This window comes from Hyla sarda, chromosome 2 (genome assembly GCF_029499605.1).
Source record: "Hyla sarda isolate aHylSar1 chromosome 2, aHylSar1.hap1, whole genome shotgun sequence".
NCBI lineage: Eukaryota > Metazoa > Chordata > Amphibia > Anura > Hylidae > Hyla > Hyla sarda.
The window spans coordinates 485709322-485732030 of NC_079190.1; the positions used below are offsets into that span (position 1 = coordinate 485709322).

Consider the following 22709-nt stretch of genomic DNA (forward strand, 5'->3'; position numbering starts at 1 on the left):
TACAGGACACCGGGAGGGACCTTACCTGCCTCTTCGGTGTCTGCTCCGTGCCGGGATCTCCTGCATGGCCGGCGCTCTCCTTCGTCGCCATCACGTTGTCGCGCACGCCGTCCTATCATTCAATAGGAGCAGCGTGCGTAGCGACGTGATGACGGCGACTGAGAGCGTGGATCCAGGGGAAGAAGACGTCCGGAGCGTCGGGGACACGTGAGTATTACCTCCTATACCAGTGGTCTTCAACCTTCGGACCTCCAGATGTTGCAAAACTACAACTCCCAGCATGCCCGGACAGCCGTTGGCTGTCCGGGCATGCTGGGAGTTGTAGTTTTGCAACATCTGGAGGGCCGCAGGTTGAAGATCACTGTTGGGTTCAGAATTTTTTTCCCCCTAGATTTTGGACCTTTAAAATAGGGTGCGTCTTATATGCCGGTGCGTCCTATAGGGCGAAAAATACGGTAATTCTTAATGCATGTGTACATATTTTGATGAAACTTGGTCACATGTTAGGCTGCTTTCACACTATAAAATTAATCCGTTTTAAAGGGGTACTCCGGTGAAAACCTTTTTTCTTTTAAATCAACTGGTGGCAGAAAGTTAAACATATTTGTAAATTACTTCTATTAAAAAAATCTTAATCCTTCCAGTACTTAACAGCTGCTGAATGCTACAGAGGAAATTCCTTTCTTTTTGGAACACTGATGACATCACAAGCACAGTGCTCTCTGCTGACATCTCTGTCCATTTTAGCAACCATGCATAGCGGATGTATGCTAAGGACAGCATGGTGGCTCAGTGGTTAGCACTGCTGTCTTGCAGTGCTGGGGACTTGGGTTCAAATCCCACTAAGGACAACAATAAAAAAAAGCGTTATTATTATTATAATAACGTCAGTAGAGATAACTGTGCTCATGATGTCAGAGAGCATTCCAAAAAGAAAAGAATTTCCTCTGTAGTATTCAGCAGCTAATAAGTACAGGAAGGATTAAGATTTTTTTAATAGAAGTAATTTACAAATATGTTTAACTTTCTACCACCAGTTGATTTAAAAGAAAAAATGTTTTCACCGGAGTACCCCTTTAAAGATCCGTTTGAAGTTCCGTTCTAAAAAAAACGCTGAAAATCGTCCGTTACAAAATCCCATAGACTATAATGGAATTTTCTATTATCCGTTTTAACCCGTTATAACCGGTTATTGATAACGGACGTTATTTTGTGACGGGTGAATGAACGGAAGAACTAGTGCATACACTATTTCTCCCGTTACTATCTTCCGTCTTAAAATAACGTCTGTTATTTTTAACAACTTGTAACGGGTTAAAACAGATAATAGAAAATCCCATTATAGTCTATGGAATTTTGTAACAGACGATTTTCAGTTTTTTTTATAACGGAATTTCAAACGGATCTTTAAAAGGGATGAATTTTATGGTGTGAAAGCAGCCTAACTTATAGGTCAACTAAAAATATAGTAGTAGTAAGAGTTAAAGGGGTATTCCAGGAAAAAAAAAAAATTTTTTATATATCAACTGGCTCCAGAAAGTTAAACAGATTTGTAAATTACTTCTATTAAAAAATGTTAATCCTTTCAGTACTTATGTGCTTCTGTTAAGTTAAGGTTGTTCTTTTCTGTCTAAGTGCTCTCTGATGAAACGTGTCTGGGGAACCGCCCAGTTTAGAAGCAAATCCCCATAGCAAACCTCTTCCAAACTGGGCGGTTCCCGAGACAGATGTCATCAAAGAGCACTTAGACAGAAAAGAACAACCTTAACTTCAGAAGCTCATAAGTACTGAAAGGATAAAGTTTTTTTAATTAGAAGTAATTTACAAATCGGTTTAACTTTCTGGAGCCAGTTGATATATATAAAAAAGTTTTTGCCTGGAATACCCCTTTAAATCAACCCTAACCTTCCCCTATTTGCAAAGGCTGGAGTTTATCTCTAAAGTGCCATGCAAGTCTATAGGACTTCCAGAACATCTCCTCTGGTTGCGGAGATTGCCCGGGACTTTTGAACATCCTGTCGCCGAACCAACGTGATGGTGAAGTATGATTTAACTGTCTGGCAGGCAGGTGCAGAGAATAGTTTGTGAGGAGGATGGGGTGTGAGGACGGACATGAGGACAAGACAGTCACAGCTGCTTTTTCACTCCAATAAGGTTTAGGTAAATTTACTATTAACATTGTAACGTGAAAATTAAGTGCAACTAAAATTAAGGAAATCAGCAATGTTGCAAACAAGCTTGATTAAAAATGTACAATCGTTTTATGTACACAGCTCCTATGCATCTAGATGGTTACAGACTGGCTACTATGGTAGACAATAGAGTTGAGAGAACTTACAGTAAATTCAATTCGTCACGAACTTCTCGGCTCGGCAGTTGATAACTTTTCCTGCATAAATTAGTTCAGCTTTCAGGTGCTCCCGTGGGCTGGAAAAGGTGGATACAGACCTAGGAGACTCTTTCCTAGGAATGTATCCACCTTTTCCAGCCCACCGGAGCACCTAAGGCTGAACTACCGTATTTTTCGCCCTATAAGACGCACCGGCGTATAAGACGCACCCTATTTTTAGGTGCAAAATCTCAAAAATTAAAGATTTTGAACCCAATAGTGGTCTTCAACCTGCGGACCTCCAGATGTTGCAAAACTACAACTCCCAGCATGCCCGGACAGCCGTTGGCTGTCGGGGCATGCTGGGAGTTGTAGTTTTTCAACATCTGGAGGTCCGCAGATTGAAGACCACTGCATAGGAGGTAATACTCGCGTGTCCCCGCCGCTCCGGACCCGTCACCGCTGCCCTGATGTCGCTCCATCGCTGTCGCTGTGTCCCCGTCGCTCCGAAACGTCTCTGCTGCCGGCCGGGTATCCTCGCTCTCCATTGCCGTCATCACGTCGTTACGGACGCCGACGCACGTACGCGACGACGAGGAAGGAGAGCGCCGGCCATACAGGGGATCCCTGAACGGAGAAGACACCGAGGAGGCAGGTAAGGTCCCTCCCGGTGTCCTGTAAGCACTAACCCGGCTATTCAGTCGGGCTGTTTGGGACCGCAGCGGTGAAATCGCGGCGGTCCCGAACAGCCGGGTTAGTGTCACTTTCCCTTCAGAAGCGACATTCAGCTTTTATCGCCGTGTCTGAAGGGTTAATACAGGGCATCACCGCGATCGGTGATGTCCTGTATTAGTCCCGGCCGTTGATGGCCGCGGGGACCGCCGCGATAGGTGTGTATTCGCCGTATAAGACGCACCAACTTTCCCCCCCCCAGTTTTAGGGAAGAAAAAGTGCGTCTTATACGGCGAAAAAAATACGGTAATTTACGCAGGATAATTCAACGACTGCCGAGCCGAGAAGTTCGTGACGAATCGAATTTACTGTAAGTTCGCTCATCTCTAGGAGACAACAATACTCTTCTACATTGCTTCCACAACGTCCACCATTGACCCCATAAAAGAATTCTTCACCTGGTCCAGGATGGTTTTCTTCTTCTTGGTGTCGGTAACGGAAGAAAGCTGCATTTCTCCCATCTTCTTCATCTTCTCGTCCATGTCGATCTTCTGCTCCAGCTTCTTGATTTCGGTCTTGAGGAGTTTGACCGTGTCCTCCTTGTGGTGCTGTCTGGCCACGGTGGTGGCACATGCGGAATGGATGGCCGTGATCCAGTTCTCTAGCTCGGTCTGGCTGCTCGTCTAAAAGAGGAAGAAAAAAAGAAAGAAAGAACGACTCCTGTTAGAAATCCTATAAAATAATCCTGCTTTGTTCACATTCCGACATTACATAGCCGCTTTCTAGCGCCACTCTTGTCTTCAGTTTGTGGGTGGTATGGCAGCTCAGTTACACTGACAATGAATAGAGCATTGTTGGAACACCACGAAAAAACTGAGAATAAGAGTTGCGCATTTCTGGAAGAAAGCAGCTCAGTATTTACTAATCACCTGATCATACAATCCCATTTAAAGGGGTACTCCACTGGAAAACATTTATTTTTATTTATTTTATTTTTTTTAAATCAACTGGTGCCAGAAAGTTAAACAGATTTGTAAATGACTTCTATTAAAAAATCTTAATCCTTCCAGTACTTAGCTGCTGTATAATCCACAGGAAGTTCTTTTGTTTATGAATTTCCTTTCTGTCTGACCACAGTGCTCTCTGCTGACACCTCTGTCTATTTTAGGAACTGTCCAGAGAAGGAGCAAATCCCTATAGAAAACCTCTCCTGCTCTGGACAGTCCAGAAAATGGACAGAGGTGTCAGCAGAGAGCACTGTGGTCAGACAGAAAGGAAATTCATAAAGAAAAGAACTTCCTGTGGATCATACAGCAACTGATAAAAAAAAATCTTAATCCTTCCAGTACTTATCAGTTGCTGTATGATCCACAGGAAGTTCTTTTCTTTTTGAATTTCCTTTCTGTCTGACCACAGTGCTCTCTGCTGACACCTCTGTCCATTTTAGGGACTGTCCAGAGCAGGAGAAATTTTCTCTAGGGATTTGCTCCTTCTCTGGACAGTCCCTAAAATGGACAGAGGTGTCAGCAGAGAGCACTGTGGTCAAACAGAAAGGAAATTCAAAAAGAAAAGAACTTCCTGTGGATCATACAGCAACTGATAAGTACTGGAAGGATTAAGATTTTTTTAATAGGAGTAATTTACAAATCTGCCACCAGTTGATTTAAAATAATAAAACATTTTTGCCAGTGGAGTACCCCTTTAAAGGAGTGTTTCCCAACCAGCATGCCTCCAGCTGTTGCAAAACTACTGTGTTTCTCCCCCATACTTTACCCCAGTATTTCTCAACCAGGGTGCCTACAGCTGTTGCAAAACTACAACTTCCAGCATGCCCGGACAGCCAAAGGCTGTCCGGGCATGCTGGGAGTTGTAGTTTTGCAACAGCTGGAGGCCCCCTGGTTGGGAAACACTGCTTTACACTGTAACTCTGCCTGTCCTACACAAGCTTGAACATGCGTAGAGGGTGGAGTCTACTAAACCAACAAGGTTAAAGTGTAACTCTGATGTTAGTTTGGCATAAAGATACCTTTTTAAATCGGGATATGGATTGGCCGAGTGTCCCATTCAAGTGTATGGCACCTATGGCAAATCCGTATCATGATCGGTTTAGTCTTGGACAAACCTCGAGGGGGTTAAGTAGTTGCCAGAAGATTTAAAGGGGTACTCCGGTGAAAAACTTTTTTTTTTAAATCAACTGGTGCCAGAAAGTTAAACAGCTTTGTAAATTACTTCTATTAAAAAATCTTAATCCTTCCTGTACTAATTAGCTGCTGAATACTACAGTGGAAATTCTTTTCCGTTTGAAACACAGAGCTCTCTGCTGACATCCCGAGCACAGTGCTCTCTGCTGACACCTCTGTCCATTTTAGGAACTGTCCAGCACAGCATATGTTTGCTATGGGGATTTCCTTTTACTCTGGACAGTTCCTAAAATGGACAGAGATGTCAGCAGAGAGCACTGTGCTCGTGATGTCAGCAGAGAGCTCTGTGTTTCAAACGGAAAAGAATTTCCACTGTAGTATTCAGCAGCTAATAAGTACAGGAAGGATTAAGATTATTTTTATAGAAGTAATTTACAAATCTGTTTAACTTTCTGGCACCAGTTGATTTAAAAAAAAAAAAATAAAAAAAAAAAATTGGTCACCGGAGTACCCCTTTAAACAGGTGTACTGGCACAACATCGGAGTTATGATTTAAATGAGCGCCTCTTATTTGCATTTTTTTTTTCTTTTAATTTTTCTATTTACTGGAAAAGTCTTTCCGAATCGGTCGGAATTTTTAACACAACAAATCACCTTTAAATATAGACGTGTGATGTGCGTGCCAAACCCGCCTTGTGATCAGTATGCGCGCCGCCTTACGCCCGGTGACAGATGTTGGGGCCCCTATGTGTTATGGCAGCCAAGGGACGATGTTGCTTTGCAGCCTTCGTAATGCGCTTTTAAATGATATTCAAGTGACATGAGCAAATGTTTGGTCAAGGTGGTGTTCCTGTCTAAGTCTCTGAGGAATGCCGCGAGCAGGACTAAAAATACTACAGCGGGAGTACGTCCGCAGGAGGCATTGTGTACTCTGTGCAGCTGCAAGGGGGACAGAGACGGCAAATGTGAAGATGTCATTGCAGCAAAACACGCCGGGATTTTACAATGCGACAGCTGTCGTTTCCCATAGAAGTGAAGGTTAACTTAGAGCAGTGGTTCCCAACCAGGGTGCCTCCAGCTGAGACAAAACTACAAATTCCAGCATACCTGGCCAGCCAAACAAAAACTGTGAAATGGATACAACAACAAAAATGCAGTTTAAAGGGGTACTCCGGTGGAATTTTTTTTTTTTTTTTAATCAACTGGTGCCAGAAAGTTAAACAGATTTGTAAATTACTTCTATTAAAAAAAAATCTTAATCCTTCCAGTACTTATTAGCTGCTGAATAGTACAGAGGAAATTGTTTTATTTTTGGAACACAGAGCTCTCTGCTGACATCACAAGCACAGTGATTTAGGAACTGTCCAGAGCAGGAGAAAATCCCCATAGCAAACATATGCTGCTCTAGACAGTTCCTAAAATGGACAGAGGTGTCAGCAGAGAGCACTGTGCTCGTGATGTCAGCAGAGAGCTCTGTGTTCCAAAAAGAAAACCATTTCCTCTGTAGTAATCAGCAGCTAATAAATACTGGACGGATTAAGATTTTTTAATAGAAGTAATTTACAAATCTGTTTAACTTTCTGGCACCAGTTGATTAAAAAAAATAAAAATAAAAAGGTTTTCCACCAGAGTACCCCTTTAAACGCAGCCACGTGGTGCAACTCCTATTCAGTACAATACACAGAGCAACTGCACAGTGCCAGCCGCTCAGGGCACATTTCTGTATTTCCAGTAATTTCAATGTAGAATCATCCACCAAAATGGCACAGTCTCAGGATTAATGCAGGACACAAAAGAAACCATTAAAAAGGGGTACTCCAGTGGGAAAAACATTACGGTATTTTTTTAAAACTCAACTGATGAAAGGAAGTTAAACAAATTTGTAAATTACTTCTATTAAAAAAATCTTAATCCTTCTAGTACTTAGCTGCTGTATGCTCCACAGGAAGTTCTTTTCTTTTTTAATTCTTTTCTGTCTGACCACAGTGCTTTCTGCTGACACCTCTGTCCATGTCAGGAACTGTCCAGAGCAGGAGAGGTTTTCTATGGGGATTTTCTCCTGCTTTGGACAATTCCTGACATGGACAGAGGTGTCAGTAGAGAGCACTGGGGTCAGATAGAAAATAATTTCAAAAGGAAAATAACTTCCTGTGGAGCATACAGCAGCTGATAAGTACTGGAAGGATTAAGATTTTTTAATAGAAGTACTTTAAATATGTTTAACTTCCTGTCAGTTGATTTACACTTTGTTTTTTTTCCAGCAGAGTACCCCTTTAAGTGATCAATTCAGCTCTTCTACATGCGTATCTCATGTTATATTTTATGTTCTGGATCCCACTGACTCTGCTTTCAGACCACCAAGGGGACTCTGTTTTACATTTTGGCACTAAAAATAAGACTCTCTGTTGTGTTACTCACATTTCAGGAATCCACCTTATTACTGAGAAAATAACACTTCCTATGGGTTTCAATAGAAGCAGGAGAAGCGTTAATGAGGCATAAGACCTTATTAAAGGGGTACTCCATAGGAAAAAACAAATAAAGATTAAAGGGGTACTCCCATGGAAAACTTTTTTTTTTTTTTTATCAACTGATGCCAGAAAGTTAAACAGATTTGTAAATCACTTCTATTAAAAAATATTAATCCTTCCAGTACTTTTTAGGGGCTGTATACTAAAGAGAAATCCCAAAAATAAATGCATTTCCTCTGATGTCATGACCACAGTGCTCTCTGCTGACCTCTGCTGTCCATTTCATGAACGGTCCAAAGCAGGAAAAAATCCCCAGCAAACATATGCTGCTCTGGACAGTTCCTAAAATGGACAGCAGAGGTCAGCAGAGAGCACTGTGGTCATGACATCAGAGGAAATGCATTTATTTTTTGGATTTCTCTTTAGTATACAGCCCCTAAAAAGTATTTAATAGAAGTGATTTACAAATCTGTTTAAACTTTCTGGCACCAGTTGATTTAAAAAAAAAGAAAAAAAAAAAAAAGGTTTCCACAGGAGTACCCCTTTAACTGGTGCCAGAAAGTTATACAGATCTGTAAATTACTTCTATTTATAAATCCTATCCCTTCCAGTACTTAGCTGCTGTATGTTCCAGAGGAAGTTGTGGAGTGATTTCCAGCCTGACCCCCGTGCTCTCTGGTGCCACCTCTGTCCATGTCAGGAACTGTCTAGATCATGAGCAAAGCCACATAGCAAACGTCTCTCGCTTCGGACAGTTCCTGAAACAGACAGAGATGGCAGTAGAGTGCACTGTGGTCATAATGGAAACTACACAACTTCCTCTGGAGCATACAGCAGCTGATAAGTACTGGAAGGGTTGAGGTTTTGAATAGAGGTGATTTACTGTCCAGAGCAGAAGTAAATCCCCATAGCAAACCTCTCCTGCCCTGGACAGTTCCACATACGTGCTTGACCGATCCCAGCTATAACAGCAGGATTAGAGTGTAACATGGTATTGACACTTGTCCCAGAGAGATGAATAATAAATATTTTTTTTTTTTTTTTAAACCAACGTGTTTCTAACCTGGACAGGGTTCTTCCTCAGGCTGGGGTAGGGGAGAGCCCGGTTTGCCCCTCCCCCAGCCGGATCCGGCACCCGTAATGTAAAAACGAGATATGAATGCAGCTTTAGCCATATATGGCCACCTTTTACCCGGAGCTAGCCATGCCCCGTGAGGAATCTCGACCGAGCGAAACACGAAGGGGTTTGGCATATCCCTGGGTAAGGCTTGTTATTCCATTTGGTACTGGTTCTATTGTGTTTTACTCCACTCTGCTGGATTACTCTAGATCATATATGTAAATATATATATATATATATATATATATATATATATATAATGTTTATGTAATGTAATGTAATGTATATTACTACTTACTATGCATGAGTGTGGTCTATGTTTACTATACGTACACTTACTTACAGCCGTCCCTGGTATGTGCCTACCATAGAGATTTTCTTACTGTGTCATATCTATTTTATGTAATATATATTATATTATATTATATATATATATATATATATATATATATATATTATAAAACATTATTTACATGTATTTTATTCTCTGTAATTTCTTAATAAAGATTGATTATGTATTTTTGTAATTACGGTTTTGGCGGGTGTCTTATCTTTGGTGTAGTATATATTAGTTGAGACACTACTCTGTGTATACTTACCTTGCGGTGGGTGGTCCCTACAGGATGCTTTTTTGAAAGGTTTCAAGACAAACAATTTGCAGACAAACTAGAAGGAGACGAGGATCAGACCGGTTCCTCGATGCCGGGCGAGTGGCTCGTCTGCTGCTACCGATAAACACAATTTCGGGGTGAATTTCCATGTTGTGTTTGGTGAAGGATTTGTAGAGCCGTAAGATTGGCTGCGTAACGCAGCCAATCTTACGGCTCTACAAATCCTTCACCAAACACAACATTGAAATTCGCCTCGAAAAAAAACCAACCACGGAATAAACATGGGAGAGAAGAAACCAGCTTTGACAGTTGCCATGACGATGCTGCAATCTCTCCGTAGGCCGACAGTTTCCCTCACCCTCTGCGCAATTCAGATCTTCATTTCAAAGCAGACGTCTCCTTATGGCGGAATCCCTTCAAAACACGGCCCTCGAGGCATCCATTTTTTTATTTTATTTTTTCATTTTTCTTCATGTACGTTCCAAAAATCCCTACTGACAAGGAGGAGGAGAATTTGGGATTTGGCAATTTTCGTTCTGTCTGAACCTAAACTCTTAGACTTGGGGGGGGGGGGGTAGCTGTTTGCTTCCAGCGAGGCGTAATCCAAGAGAATTATTTTCATGGGACGTGCAGAAGGAGAACATCCAAAAAAATGAAACGATGAATTATACATGAAGATTTGGATAGATTTGAAAGGCTGAGCGATGTTGAAAAGGAAGCGGAACACATTGTTGGAAATCACAGATTCCAGATATTGTCGTAATTTAAAGAGACACTAATGGTAAAGTCTACCCTACGATAGCCATACATGTGTGCCTAGCACTGTGGACCACATGGTTGTGACTAGAGATGAGCGAACTTACAGTAAATTCGATTCGTCGCGAACTTCTCGGCTCGGCAGTTGATGACTTATCCTGCATAAATTAGTTCAGCTTTCAGGTGCTCCCGTGGGCTGGAAAAGGTGGATACAGTCTTAGGAGACTCTTTCCTAGGACTGTATCCACCTTTTCCAGCCCACCGGAGCACCTAAAGGCTGAACTAATTTACGCAGGATAAGTCATCAACTGCCGAGCCGAGAAGTTCGTGACAAATCGAATTTACTGTAAGTTCGCTCATCTCTAGTTGTGACGACACTCCATAGCGGACCAACTAATATCTGACTTTATAACCTTGATATTGACCACATTTTACTCCACTGTTCTCCTGCTTCTTGTTAGCAGAGACATACACTGAACCCTGAGGAATAAAAGGATGTAAGAGAAACACGTAGGATTTAAACTTTAGGGCTAGCTCGCAGGGCACGGGTCCTGCAGGAATGCATGGGAATGGAGTTCCTGCACTTTTTCCACGGCCGGAACACTGTAGTTATTAGCAGAAAGCCTGCAGGACCAGCCCTTGTGTGGAAATTTTGAGCGAGTTCCCACCCTTTTTTTTCCAGGGCTTGACCTCTGGTAACCGGTATAATCATCGGGGTAGACTGAGGCATGGGGTAGCCCTTTTTAGGGCAGGTGCTTCGATAGTCCTTGAGCAAAAAGGGATAGTCCCCCTACACTGACCCATAGGGCTTACTAGGGTGCACTATAGGAGTTATTCTGTATAGGTGTCAAGTCCTGAAAAAAAAAAAAGTGTGGGAACTCTTCCACATAAGGGCTGGTCCTGCAGGACTCCTGCTAATGGGAACGGTGTTCCCGCTGGGTAAAAAGTGCAGAAACTCAGCTCCCATGCATAAGTACTGAAAGGATAACGATTTTTAACAGAAGTAATTTACAAATCTGCAAAAAGAAAAATAGCCAGCACAACTACCTAACACACGGGTGCACGCTGCTGTGGCAAATACAAAGTATACAAAAAAAGAAGATTGCAGCAGCACACTTGGTCAAAAAATTGAGGCTCTTAGCGCACTTTTTGATCAAAACGTGTCCCCCCATCCACCACGCAGAGGTGGCCTCATTTAGGATGGGAACCTAACACAAATTCTGAGCCTAACACTTATAACCACTCACCACTGTTGGGCATATGGCCTCTGACTGGGTGACAAATACTCTGTATTTGCCACAGCAGCGTGCACCCGTGTATTAGGTTGTTGTGCTGGCTATTTAACTTTTTGCTTGTTTGTACCGCTCAGGGTGAATGGCACCCTCTTTAGCTGTGCTCCCCCTCCCCCTTTTTTCACAGGTGGTGTTTTAAATTGATAATGGGTCCAGCATGTCACCCAGTCAGAGGCTATATGCCCAACAGAGGTGAGTGGTTATGAGTGTTAGGCTCAGAATGTGTATTAGGGTCACATCCTAAATGAGGCCACCTCCGTGTGGTCGATGGGGGGACACGTTTTGATCAAAAATTGCGCTAAGAGCCTCCATTTTTTGACCAAGTGTGCGGCTGCTGCTGCAGTCTTCTTTTTTTGAATAATTTACAAATTTTACTTTCTGGAGCCAGTTGAGATATATATAAGTTATTTTCCTGGATAACCCCTTTAAGCATCCATGTCCCTCAACATGATTGTTTCAACAAACGATGGTCCGCCTGGAACCAATTACCATCATATGTTGATGGACCACAAGTCTATCTTATCCTAATTTCCTGTGAGGTCAAAGGGGTTATCCCAAGATTAGAATGTATCCCTTTATCCAAAGGGTAGGGGATAATTATAGCTGATCTGTGGAGATCCAACCATTGATCTTAGAAATGGGGGTTCAAATACCCTAGAAGTGAATGGAAACCTTAAGAAGTACCATACACAGTAAGTGGTGGCCTGGTAGTCCATTTGGGGGACATTTAACTTTCATTCTCACGATCAGTGGTAGTCCCAGAGGTTGGACCCCACCAGTTATGTACTATCCTGTCTGTTGCTCCCCATTGTCACCCGTTTCAGGTCACGTAAGGGCTTCAACAGAGTCAGGCCTTACAGCAGAGACAACCCAGAGACATGACACCCTTCTAAAGTGTCAGAGAGGTGGAGCCTTATTTCTACAGTCATCCTTATCGGCATAAATAGAAAAGGAGGCAGGCTCGTCATGCCGATTGTTTCCCTTAAAAATATGTTGTATTTTTCAATACCACTGTAAAACTAGCTACGCTCTTGGATCTCGGCTTCTGCTTTTGATGTATCCATCTGTTTTCTAGAACAAGAGGAGGTAAAATATCTGTTAAACATCTAGCTTGGAATTTAAAGCCCCCGTTTGAAGTGTGGGGTCTTGACTCCCACCTGCCCTTTAATCAACTTCCAGCAAATTATCTAAAACACAGTAGCAAAAAAAAAAAACATTTCCCAATAGTGAGAAACAGCTGAACTGCAGTTGTTGATCTAGATCGTGGTTGCTCAATATACCAAGTTTCGTGGGGCCATCTCTGGAAAGTGGAGCGGTTCAACCAAAATTTGGGGAAAATAGTCGTACCTCAGGTTTGTACAGTTCCCAGTATACTACGAGACTTGTCGACTACAGTCACAACCAGTATACCGTATATACTCGAGTATAAGCCGACCCGAATATAAGCCGAGGCCCCTAATTTCACCCCAAAAACCCAGGAAAAAGTTATTTACTCGACTAAAAGCCGAGGGTGGGAAATACATCATCCCCCCTCCCGTCATTACCACCCCAGTCATCACCCTGTCATCATCCCTCTGGTCATCATCACCGCCTGTCAATCCCTTCTCAGTGGTCTTCAACCTGCAGACCTCCAGATGTTGCGAAACTAAGTTTTGAAACATCTGGAGGTCCGCAGGTTGAAGACCACTGCCCGGGCCTTCAACATCATCATCCAGACCCCCCTTTAGTTTTCTACTCACCTCCCCTCGGTGGGAAGGAAGGGTGAGCTGGTCCGGGCCATCTATGCTGCAGGGACCGTCCGGTGGGGAGGGTTAGTCGTTCCGGGCGGTCCATTTTCACCGGGAGGCCCATTTCTCCGCTTCGGGTCGGCCCCGGCCTAGTGACGTTGCCTTGACGACGACGCACAGGGACGTCCGTGCGCAGCAGACTTCCCTGCGCATGAATGTCCCTGTGCGTCGTTGTCAAGGCAACTCACTAGTCCGGGGCAGGGCCCGGAGCGGAGAAGAGGGCCTCCCGGAGAAAATGGACCGCCCGGAACGACTAACCCTCCCCACCGGACGGTCCCTGCAGCATAGATGGCACGGACCAGCTCACCCTTCCTTCCCACAGAGGGGGAGGAGAGTACAAAATTAAAGTGGGGTTTGGATGATGACGAAGGCCGCAGTGGTCTTCAACCTGCGGATCTCCAGATGTTTCAAAACTACAACTCCCAGCATGCCTGGACAGCCATCGAATGCTGGGAGTTGTAGTTTTGCAACATCTGGAGGTCCACAGGTTGAAGACCACTGAGAAGGGATTGACAGGCGGAGAGTTCCCTCGAGTACAAGCCGAGGGGGGCGTTTTCAGCACGAAAAATGGTGCTGAAAAACTCGGCTTATACTCGAGTATATACGGTACATAATTCATAGTCAATGCATGGAAGTTCTGGAGGTTCCTGCATGATGACACAATGACTCGGCAACAGTGTTTCCCAAGCAGCGTACCTCCAGCTAATGCAAAACTACAACTCCCAGCATGCCCGGACAGCCGTTGGCTGTCCGGTCATGCTGGGAGTTGTAGTTTTGCAACAGCTGGAGGCACAGTACTTGAGAAATATTGCACTATGGGGGTAAGGCAACAAGTGGTACAACCGCATACTTTCTAACCAGATTAGCAGCAAATCCACAACTTGCTGCAAATTTACCCCTTGTATTGCAAAGAGTGAAATCCTTGGTAAAAATAGATGGGAAAAAAAAGACCACGTTTGTGCCTCCGTGGCACGCATCCGGCGAGGGAAGCTCGAAACCGTCTGCTGACATATCTATGCCGGACCCTATTTATAATTCAATGACCCAAACAAAGCCAGCAAGTGACTCCGTATGGGACATTTTCTGACCGAATCAGACTTTTGGCAATGACTGAAAATCGTGGTTTATTGCAGATTTCTGCCCAGGCCAAATGCCCTAAACGGAGTCACTTGCTGACCTCGTGGAAGGGATCTGGCAGGAGAATCTCAAAACTGCCTGCCGATGTATCTGTGCTGGGACCCCATACAATCCAATGGCCCAAACAGAGTCAGCTGGCGACTGTGTTCAGGTCATTTTCTGACCGTATCGGACATTTGGCCGGGGCCAGCATTCGCAGGAGATGACGATTTTCAGCCTGTACCAAAAGTCGGATACAAAGATCCCTCAACATACAATAGTTTCAGCATATAATGGTCTTTTCTGGACCATTGTAACTTGAAACCAGACTCAACATACAATGCACAAACAGCCCAGATCTGTGAAACGTGTCAATGGCTGGAAGATCTGACCAATCAGAATGGGCATTCACTGGTAAAACCCCTGTATTACTGAAGCGTATGCACTGACTGGTGTCTGGTAGCGCCCCCTACAGTACAGGGAGGTATTACATGTTCTGTACTCTTTACCTGTGCCAGGGTTACCTGCTCCTATGGACACCAGGTGAGGGCGACTCCATGTTACTTTTTTAGGACACTGTGTACTGTACAGGACCCTGTAGAAGCTCCTGTCCTCTACATAGACCAGTGTTTCCCAAGCAGGGTGGCCCCCAGCTGTTGCAAAACTACAACTCCCAGCATGCCCGGACAGCCTTTGGCTGTCCGGGCATGCTGGGAGTTGGAGTTTTGCAACAGCTGGAGGCTCCCTGCTTGGGAAACATTGACATAGACAATGATTTACAGCTCCCAGCAGATCTTTATTACTTTTATATGTAAGGATTTGCTTTATCTATATTAGTTATCTACTAATTTTTCTTAAATCCTCACTTTTTCCTATTTTTGGATGACATTTTGGGGCTTCAGAACCAATTATCAGGTTTCCATAGAGTTATGGTCTCAACATACAATGGTCTCAACATACAATGGTCGTCCTGGGACCGATTAATATTGTAACTTGAGTGACCACTGTACAGTCAGAAAATGACCCGAACGAAATCACTGACTTGACTCATTTTGGGTCATTGGATTGTATGGGGTCCGGCACAGATAAGTCGGCAAACAGTTTTGCGCTTCTCCTGCTGGGTCCATGTCATGAAGACCCAAAACGTGGTGTGCAGGCACCCGGGAGGCAAAACCTGCTACACGTGAAATGGTTTTTGGAAACCCATTTCTTTTATTACTATAATTGTTCTGTACTGAATTGAAGATTTTCAGTTTGGAATCTACAGTATAAATCTAAAACAAATCCGCCATGTAAGAGAATGTCCTGAGAACATTAAAACAACCCAAAAATCCCTGACATATGTATAATAGGAAACAAGAAAAGTTAAGAAATCTTCCAAAACTACCCTAAAAATGTGAAAAGTCTGAGAGGTGCGAGACTTCAAACACTAGGACGTGACCCCGGGGATGATAAAGTCAGTATGGGAACTCGTGTGACTCAGGATTATTCCCAAAAACTGCCTGGATCTCATTTCCCGGACATGTATGAAAAGGGATCTAACCTACAGGTCAGAGGAGAAACCTCTACATGTGGGAGGACGGCAGGACTAGAGCGCACGGACAATGGGGGAGATTTATCAAAACCTGTCCAGAGGAGAAGTTGCTGAGTTGCCCATAGCAACCAATCAGATCGCTTCTTTCATTTTTGAAAAGGCCCCTGTGAAATGAAAGAAGCGATCTGATTGGTTGCTATGGGCAACTCAGCAATTTTTCCTCTGCACAGGTTTTGATAAATCTCCCTCAACTTGTATATTAGGCTAGGTTTACATGGTGATTTGCATCCAACCCGTTAAAGGGGTACTCCGCCCCTAGACATCTTATCCCCTATCCAAAAGGATAGGGGATAAGATGTCAGATCGCCGCGGTGCCGCTGCTGGGGAGCCCTGGGATCCCCGCTGCGGCACCGCGCTCTCATTACAGCACAGAGCAAGTTCGCTCTGTGCGTAATGACGGGCGATACGGGGGACGGAGCAGAGTGACGTCATGGCTCCGCCCCTTCGTGACATCACGGCCCGTCCCCTTAATGCAAGTCTATGGGAGGGGGCGTGACGACCGCCACGCCCCCCCCCCCCCCAGAGACTTGTATTGAAAAGGGCGGGCCGTGACATCACGAGGGGCGGAGCAGTGACGTAACGATGCTCCGGCCCCTGTACTGCCTGTCATTACGCGCAGAGCGAACTTGCTCTGTGCTGTAATGAGAGCGCGGTGCCGCAGCAGGGATCCCAGGGCTCCCCAGCAGCGGGACCGTGGCGATCTGACATCTTATCCCCTATCCTTTTGGATAGGGGATAAGATGTCTAGGGGCGGAGTACCCCTTTAAGGCTCCAATTGGCTAATTGGCTCTTTTTTTTGGGAGCCTATAGGCCCCTGAAATGGGTAGGATGCAAACGACTACTGCTGGGTCCCAACTGTCCCCATTCACTTGCATGAGGTCCGTCACTGACCCAGTTATTTTACAGGATTTTAGTGAAGAAAAAAAATAGAGCTTGCACTATTAGGCTAAACTTCCGTCCTTCTGGCCGGATTGCTGACGGAACTCCAAACAGCGCACAGAGCTGTGTCGAGGACCACACGAATCGGTGGTAGACACGCCCCCTCCATGCATCTCTATGGGAGAGCCGAAGATACACGAGTACAGGGCTTCGCCTCTCCCATAAAGATGCATAAAGGGCGAGTGCCGATCCCCGAGAAGAGCAGGGGTGCAGTGGTCAGACCCCCCACAATCAGACCCTTACAAATTTCCTTCACTGGAGTACCCCTTTGAAGAAGATATGCGGCGGGAAAAAAAACTAACCCCCTATAGCAGTGGTCTCCAACCTGCAGACCTCCAGATTAGGGATCGACCGATTATCGGTTTGGCCGATATTATCAGCCGATATTCATGATTTTGGACGTTATCGGTATCGGCTACTACCTTGCCGATAATCCGATAAAGCCCCCCCCCCCCGCCGCACCGCCCCAGCCCCATTGCCTCCTCCCTCCCCGGTTTTATAATTACCTGTTCCCACAGTCCACGCTATTTCTGGCTCCTGCGCCGTCCTGTGTTACGCTGTGCGCTGCGCAGCACAATGACGAGTGACGTCCTCAACGCGACGTCACCGTCAGTGCGCACAGTGACAGCTCAGGAGGACGGCGCCGGAGCCAGAAGAAGAGTAGACCCCGGAAACAGGTAATTATAAAACCGGGAATGGGGGAGGCAATGGGGCAGCGGCGGTGATGACAGGACTCAGGACAGGTAGGGGGAGAGAAGCGGGTGGCGGCGGCGGTCTCTGGCACCGCAAAAGCCGCTGCAGATCATTGATTTAAAGCGCCCGCTTTAAATCAATGATCTGCAGTGGTGTCGCCAGGGGGATAAATAGCCGTTAACTTATATCGGAATATCGGTATACGTTATCGGCCCTAACCTCAACAGAGTATCGGTATCGGCCCTAAAAAAACGATATCGGTCGATCCCTACTCCAGATGTTGCAAAACTAAAACTCTCAGCATGCCCGGACAGCCAACGGCTGTCCGTGCATGCTGGGAGTTGAAGTTTTTCAACATCTGGAGGTCCTCAGGTTGAAGACCACTTCCCTATAGGAAAGAGGATAAGTGTCTGATCGCGGGCGGTCCGACCGCTGGGACCCCGGCTCTGCTCCTGTTAAGACGTGTCCCACCAAGCACAGAAGCTGTCGAAAACACACCCACTCCATTCAACTCTATGGGAGATACACGAACGCTGCGTCTCAGTCTCAGTCTCTCACATAGAGATAAACGGAGTGGGTGTGTTTCCACCAGCTTCCGAGCCGGGTACGACGCGCGCATTAGAGGAGCAGAGCCGGGGCCCCTGTACGGGAGATCGCGGGGGGGTCCCAGTGGTTGATCCTGCAGACAGGGGATACATTTTTTTTCCACCGCATTATCTCCTTTAATATTGAATTCACTTGTGGTGTCCCAGGTACCGTATTACATACCGTACCTAGTGTAGAGGTCCCCAAAGTCAGTAACTACGCTCAGGTAGGGTCCCTCAGGTGGGACAGCCCCTAGTCGCCTCTTAAGTCTAATTATCTAATGTTAATATATGTATATATTTAATACAAGGGAGCTGTAGCCAATTATCGTTCTCTTGGGTTGCTGCTCTCGTGGATGCCGGACTAGTGGGACGGATCTGCGCAACTTGTAAAGACACGCTAGGCCTGAAAACCTACCGGCCTCAGGTGAACTAAAACCGTGAGTTCTAAACTACCCCCGCTAAAGCTAGCTTGACTACTGGACTGCAACTAATCCCCTAAATCTAGTGGAACAGCGCATAATACTTAAAGATTCTAAATTGCTTAAGTCCCAACCATTGTCAATCTCCAAAGAAAGCAGTTGTATGCATACAGACTGTTCCGTTTATGAAGCTTGCATAAAACCTTCAGTAAAAGTTATAACTGTTTCCGAAAACTCTCCGGTTGTGGACATTCTATTATTACCTACATCCCTTTCACTCTTGGGAAGGGCGGCGGTAGGACAAGCATTACAGAGGAGACCTCACCCTGGCGTCACGAATAGCAAGGGTTAACAAGCACCCTTTAGTCAGCGCACAGCTACACTCCCCATACCCTACATGCCCCAGGCTATCACACACTAAACAATGTAGGATCACTAACCTGAAAGAGAAAAGCATCCCCAAGTGAGTTGCTGAGACAGAATACAAAGTCCTTCTTGGGATGTTCTGGCACGGCCTGTACGATACTGTTCTCCACCCACACGGCGTGCTTCGGGATACTGTTGTTGTCTATACCGGAGCGACCATCGCTTTCATAGAAGAACAGAGTGCACCCTGAAAAAGAGACCACATGGATGAGAATCACTTAGGACTGATGACCCTGGCAGAGTGGTCACTTCATACAGATTAACCAGAATTAATACTATTTATATTTGTCCAAAGAATAATTTGAGACTAATTTACCCATGAAAACACCTTTTAGGAATGAATCTATCTTGGCGATCAGCTGATCGACACAGATCTGATTTTGTAGGTAGCTTTGCATTTCCCCTGCAGCAGCCTCTACAGGCAAAATGTAGTATTGCAGGGAGGCTATTTAAACGGGTACTCCGGTAGAAAACTTTTTTTTTTAAATCAACTGGTGCCAGAAAGTTAAACAGATTTGTAAATTACTTCTATTAAAAAAAATCTTAATCCTTCCAGTAGTTTTTAGGGGCTGTATACTAAAGAGAAATCCAAAAAGAAATGCATTTCCTGGGATGTCCTGACCACAGTGCTCTGCTGTCCACAGTGCTCTCTGCTGACCTCTGCTGTCCATTTTAGGAACTGTCCAGAGAAGCATATGTTTGCTATGGGGATTTTCTCCAGTTCCTAAAATGGACAGCAGAGGTCAGCAGAGAGCACTGTGGTCAGGATATCACAGGAAATGCATTTCTTTTTGGATTTCTCTTTAGTATACAGCCCCTAAAAAGTACTGGAAGGATTACGATTTTTTAATAGGAGTGATTTAAAAATCTGTTTAACTTTCTGGCACCAGTTGATAAAAAAAAAAAAAAAGTTTTCCACGCGAGTACCCCTTTAAAATGGACAGAGATGTCAGCAGAGAGCACTGTGGTCATGATCTCAGCAGAGAGCACTGTGGTCATGATGTCAGCAGAGAGCACTGTGGTCATGATCTCAGCAGAGAGCACTGTGGTCATGATGTCAGCAGAGAGCTCTGTGTTCCAAAAAGAAAATAATTTCCTCTGCAGTATTCAGCAGCTAATAAGTACTGGAAGGATTAACATTTTTTAATAGAAGTAATTTAGAAATCTGTTTAACTTTCTGACACCAGTTGATTAAAAAAAAAATAAACGTTTTCCACCGGAGTACCCATTTAAGTGAATGGCTAGAACGGTGGTCCTCCAGCTGTTGCAAAACTAACTCTCAGCATGCCCGGACAGCCGACGGCTGTCCGGGCATGCTGGGAGTTGTAGTTTTGCAACATTGGAAGGAGCCACAGTTTGACAAAACACCAGTGGGCTAGAAGGACAGACTGGGCCACGAAAGTGACAGCTGCATATACACATTATCCATTCGTGTAAGTGATATGAGAAGATCTCTTTGTATAATCATTTAGAATAAAGAAAGTATTGTAGGATTTATGGCCCTCACAGAGGGCCCCCTATAGGCTACATGAGGATACAGAACTTGGGGAGCGTTCCATAAAAATGATAACCATATGAGATTCCATACAACACTTGGGATCGCTCTTATCGTCATCCAACCCATCCCAGGCTCTTCTCGCTCTTCGAGTGGCCTTGGGGAGAAAAGCCAACGTCAGCCGTTCCGATGAAGAAGGAAAGCGTTGCCAGGACCTGAGCTAAGCAGAGAAGAGAAGCACACGAGGCGACTCCCGAAAGGCGTTATCTGGCTTTGGGCTGCGCTACAGTGAACTGCAAGAGGAGGTCATGGAACTCAAGGAGCAACATCACAGACAGGCTCAGGGAGACTGATCCCGGGAAAGTTGAGTGGCAACCAATACGGCCCCCATTAAAGGGGTACTATCGTGGAAAACTATTTTTTTAAATCAACTGGTGCCAGAAAGTTAAACAGATTTGTAAATCCCTTCTATTAAAAAATCTTAATCCTTCCAGTACTTTTTAGGGGCTGTATACTAAAGAGAAATCCAAAAAAGAAATGCATTTCCTGTGATGTCCTGACCACAGTGCTCTCTGCTGACCTCTGCTGTCCATTTTAGGAACTGTCCAGAGCAGCATATATTTGCTATGGGGATTTTCTCCTGTTCTGGACAGTTCCTAAAATGGACAGCAGAGAGCACTGTGGTCATGACATCAAAGGAAATGCATTTCTTTTTTGGATTTCTCTTTAGTATACAGCCCCTAAAAAGTACTGGAAGGATTAAGATTTTTTTTTAATAGAAGTGATTTACAAATCTGTTTAACTTTCTGGCACCAGTTGATTTAAAAAAAAATAAAAAATAAATAGTTTTCCACGGGAGTACCCCTTTAAGTACGCACATACATTATCAGGACAGTTAAAGGGATATTCCGCTGCTAGACATCTTATCCCCTATAGAAAGGATAGGGGATAAGATGTCAGAGCGGGGGTCCATGCTCGGAGACCTCCGCGATCTCCTCACAGCGGCCGGCGTTCTGGACAAACGCCAGGTTTCCGGCAGCAGTGGTCAGGACGTTACACCACACCCCCTCCATTCATGTATATGGGAGGGGGCATAACGGCTGTCACACCCCCTCCCATAGATATGAATGGAGGGGGCGTGGTGTGATGTCACAAACACTGCCACCGGAACCCGGTGGGTGCTGCACAGAGATCACGGGGGTCCCAGCTGAGGTATCAGACATCTTCTACACTGTCCTTTGGATAGGAGGGATCTCCAGAAAGGTCTTCAAATTTTCCACCTAACTTAAAGAGTACTTAAAGGGGTACTCCGATACTCCTTGGAGGCTGCATTGTAAAGTCAACAACTTCTTAAAGGGGTACTCCGATGCAAATCAGTTAAATCAACTAGTGCCAGAAAGTTAAACAGACTTGTAAATTACTTCTATTAAAAAATCTTAATCCTTCTAGTACTTATTAGCTACTGAATACTACACAGGAAATTATTTTCTTTTTGGAACACAGAGCTCTCTGCTGACATCATGACCACAGTGCTCTCTGCTGACATCTCTGTCCATTTTAGGAACTGTCCAGAGCAGCATATGTTTACTATGGGAATTTTCTCCTACTCTGGACAGTTCTTAAAATGGACAGAGATGTCCGCAGAGAGCACTGTGGTCATGATGTCAGCAGAGAGCTCTGTGTTCCAAAAAGAAAATCATTTCCTCTGTAGTATTCAGCAGCTAATAAGTACTGGAAGGATTCAGATTTTTTAATAGAAGTAATTTACAAAATCTGTTTAACTTTCTGGCACCAGATGATTTAAAAAAAATAATAGAGTTTTCCACGGGAGTACCCCTTTAAATCTCCATAAATCATGCAGGCAGTGAAATTGGAACTAGTTTAGGCATCTACTCCTTGAAATACGCAGAGAGATCTTCTATCGTATGTGAAATCAGGTTCCTACACTTTATAAATCAGTTCCAGGAGGTCAGATGGGAGGATGCGCTTATCATGGAGCTGTAAGAAGAAACAATGATCACACCCCAAGATCCGGCAAACTAATTCACAATATGTGACCGCTCCCATGTGAAACCTTAAACCATGATGTAAGGTCTACTGCATCCAGAGGTGAGTGCCAAGACGGGGATCACCACAGAGATGACGTCCAGATGTCCAGCGAGGGGAGGAGGATTACGAGGCGCTGACAGAGGATACATACGTTTATAAAGTGCCGACTGAAATATTTATCTGGTCCATACGGTATGAAAGTGGCTAAAACA

General features: G+C 44.6%; 1 protein-coding gene across 1 annotated transcript in view; it reads right to left on the reverse strand.

Annotated features, from left to right (window-relative positions):
• Positions 1–22709, reverse strand: part of TIAM1 (TIAM Rac1 associated GEF 1) — a gene marked incomplete in the record, with an annotated part of 322739 nt that overhangs the window by 102022 nt on the left and 198008 nt on the right. Inside the window, 2 exon segments of the mRNA XM_056559538.1 lie at positions 3460–3684; positions 18968–19140. Of these exon segments, the coding sequence (XP_056415513.1) occupies positions 3460–3684; positions 18968–19140 (398 nt within the window).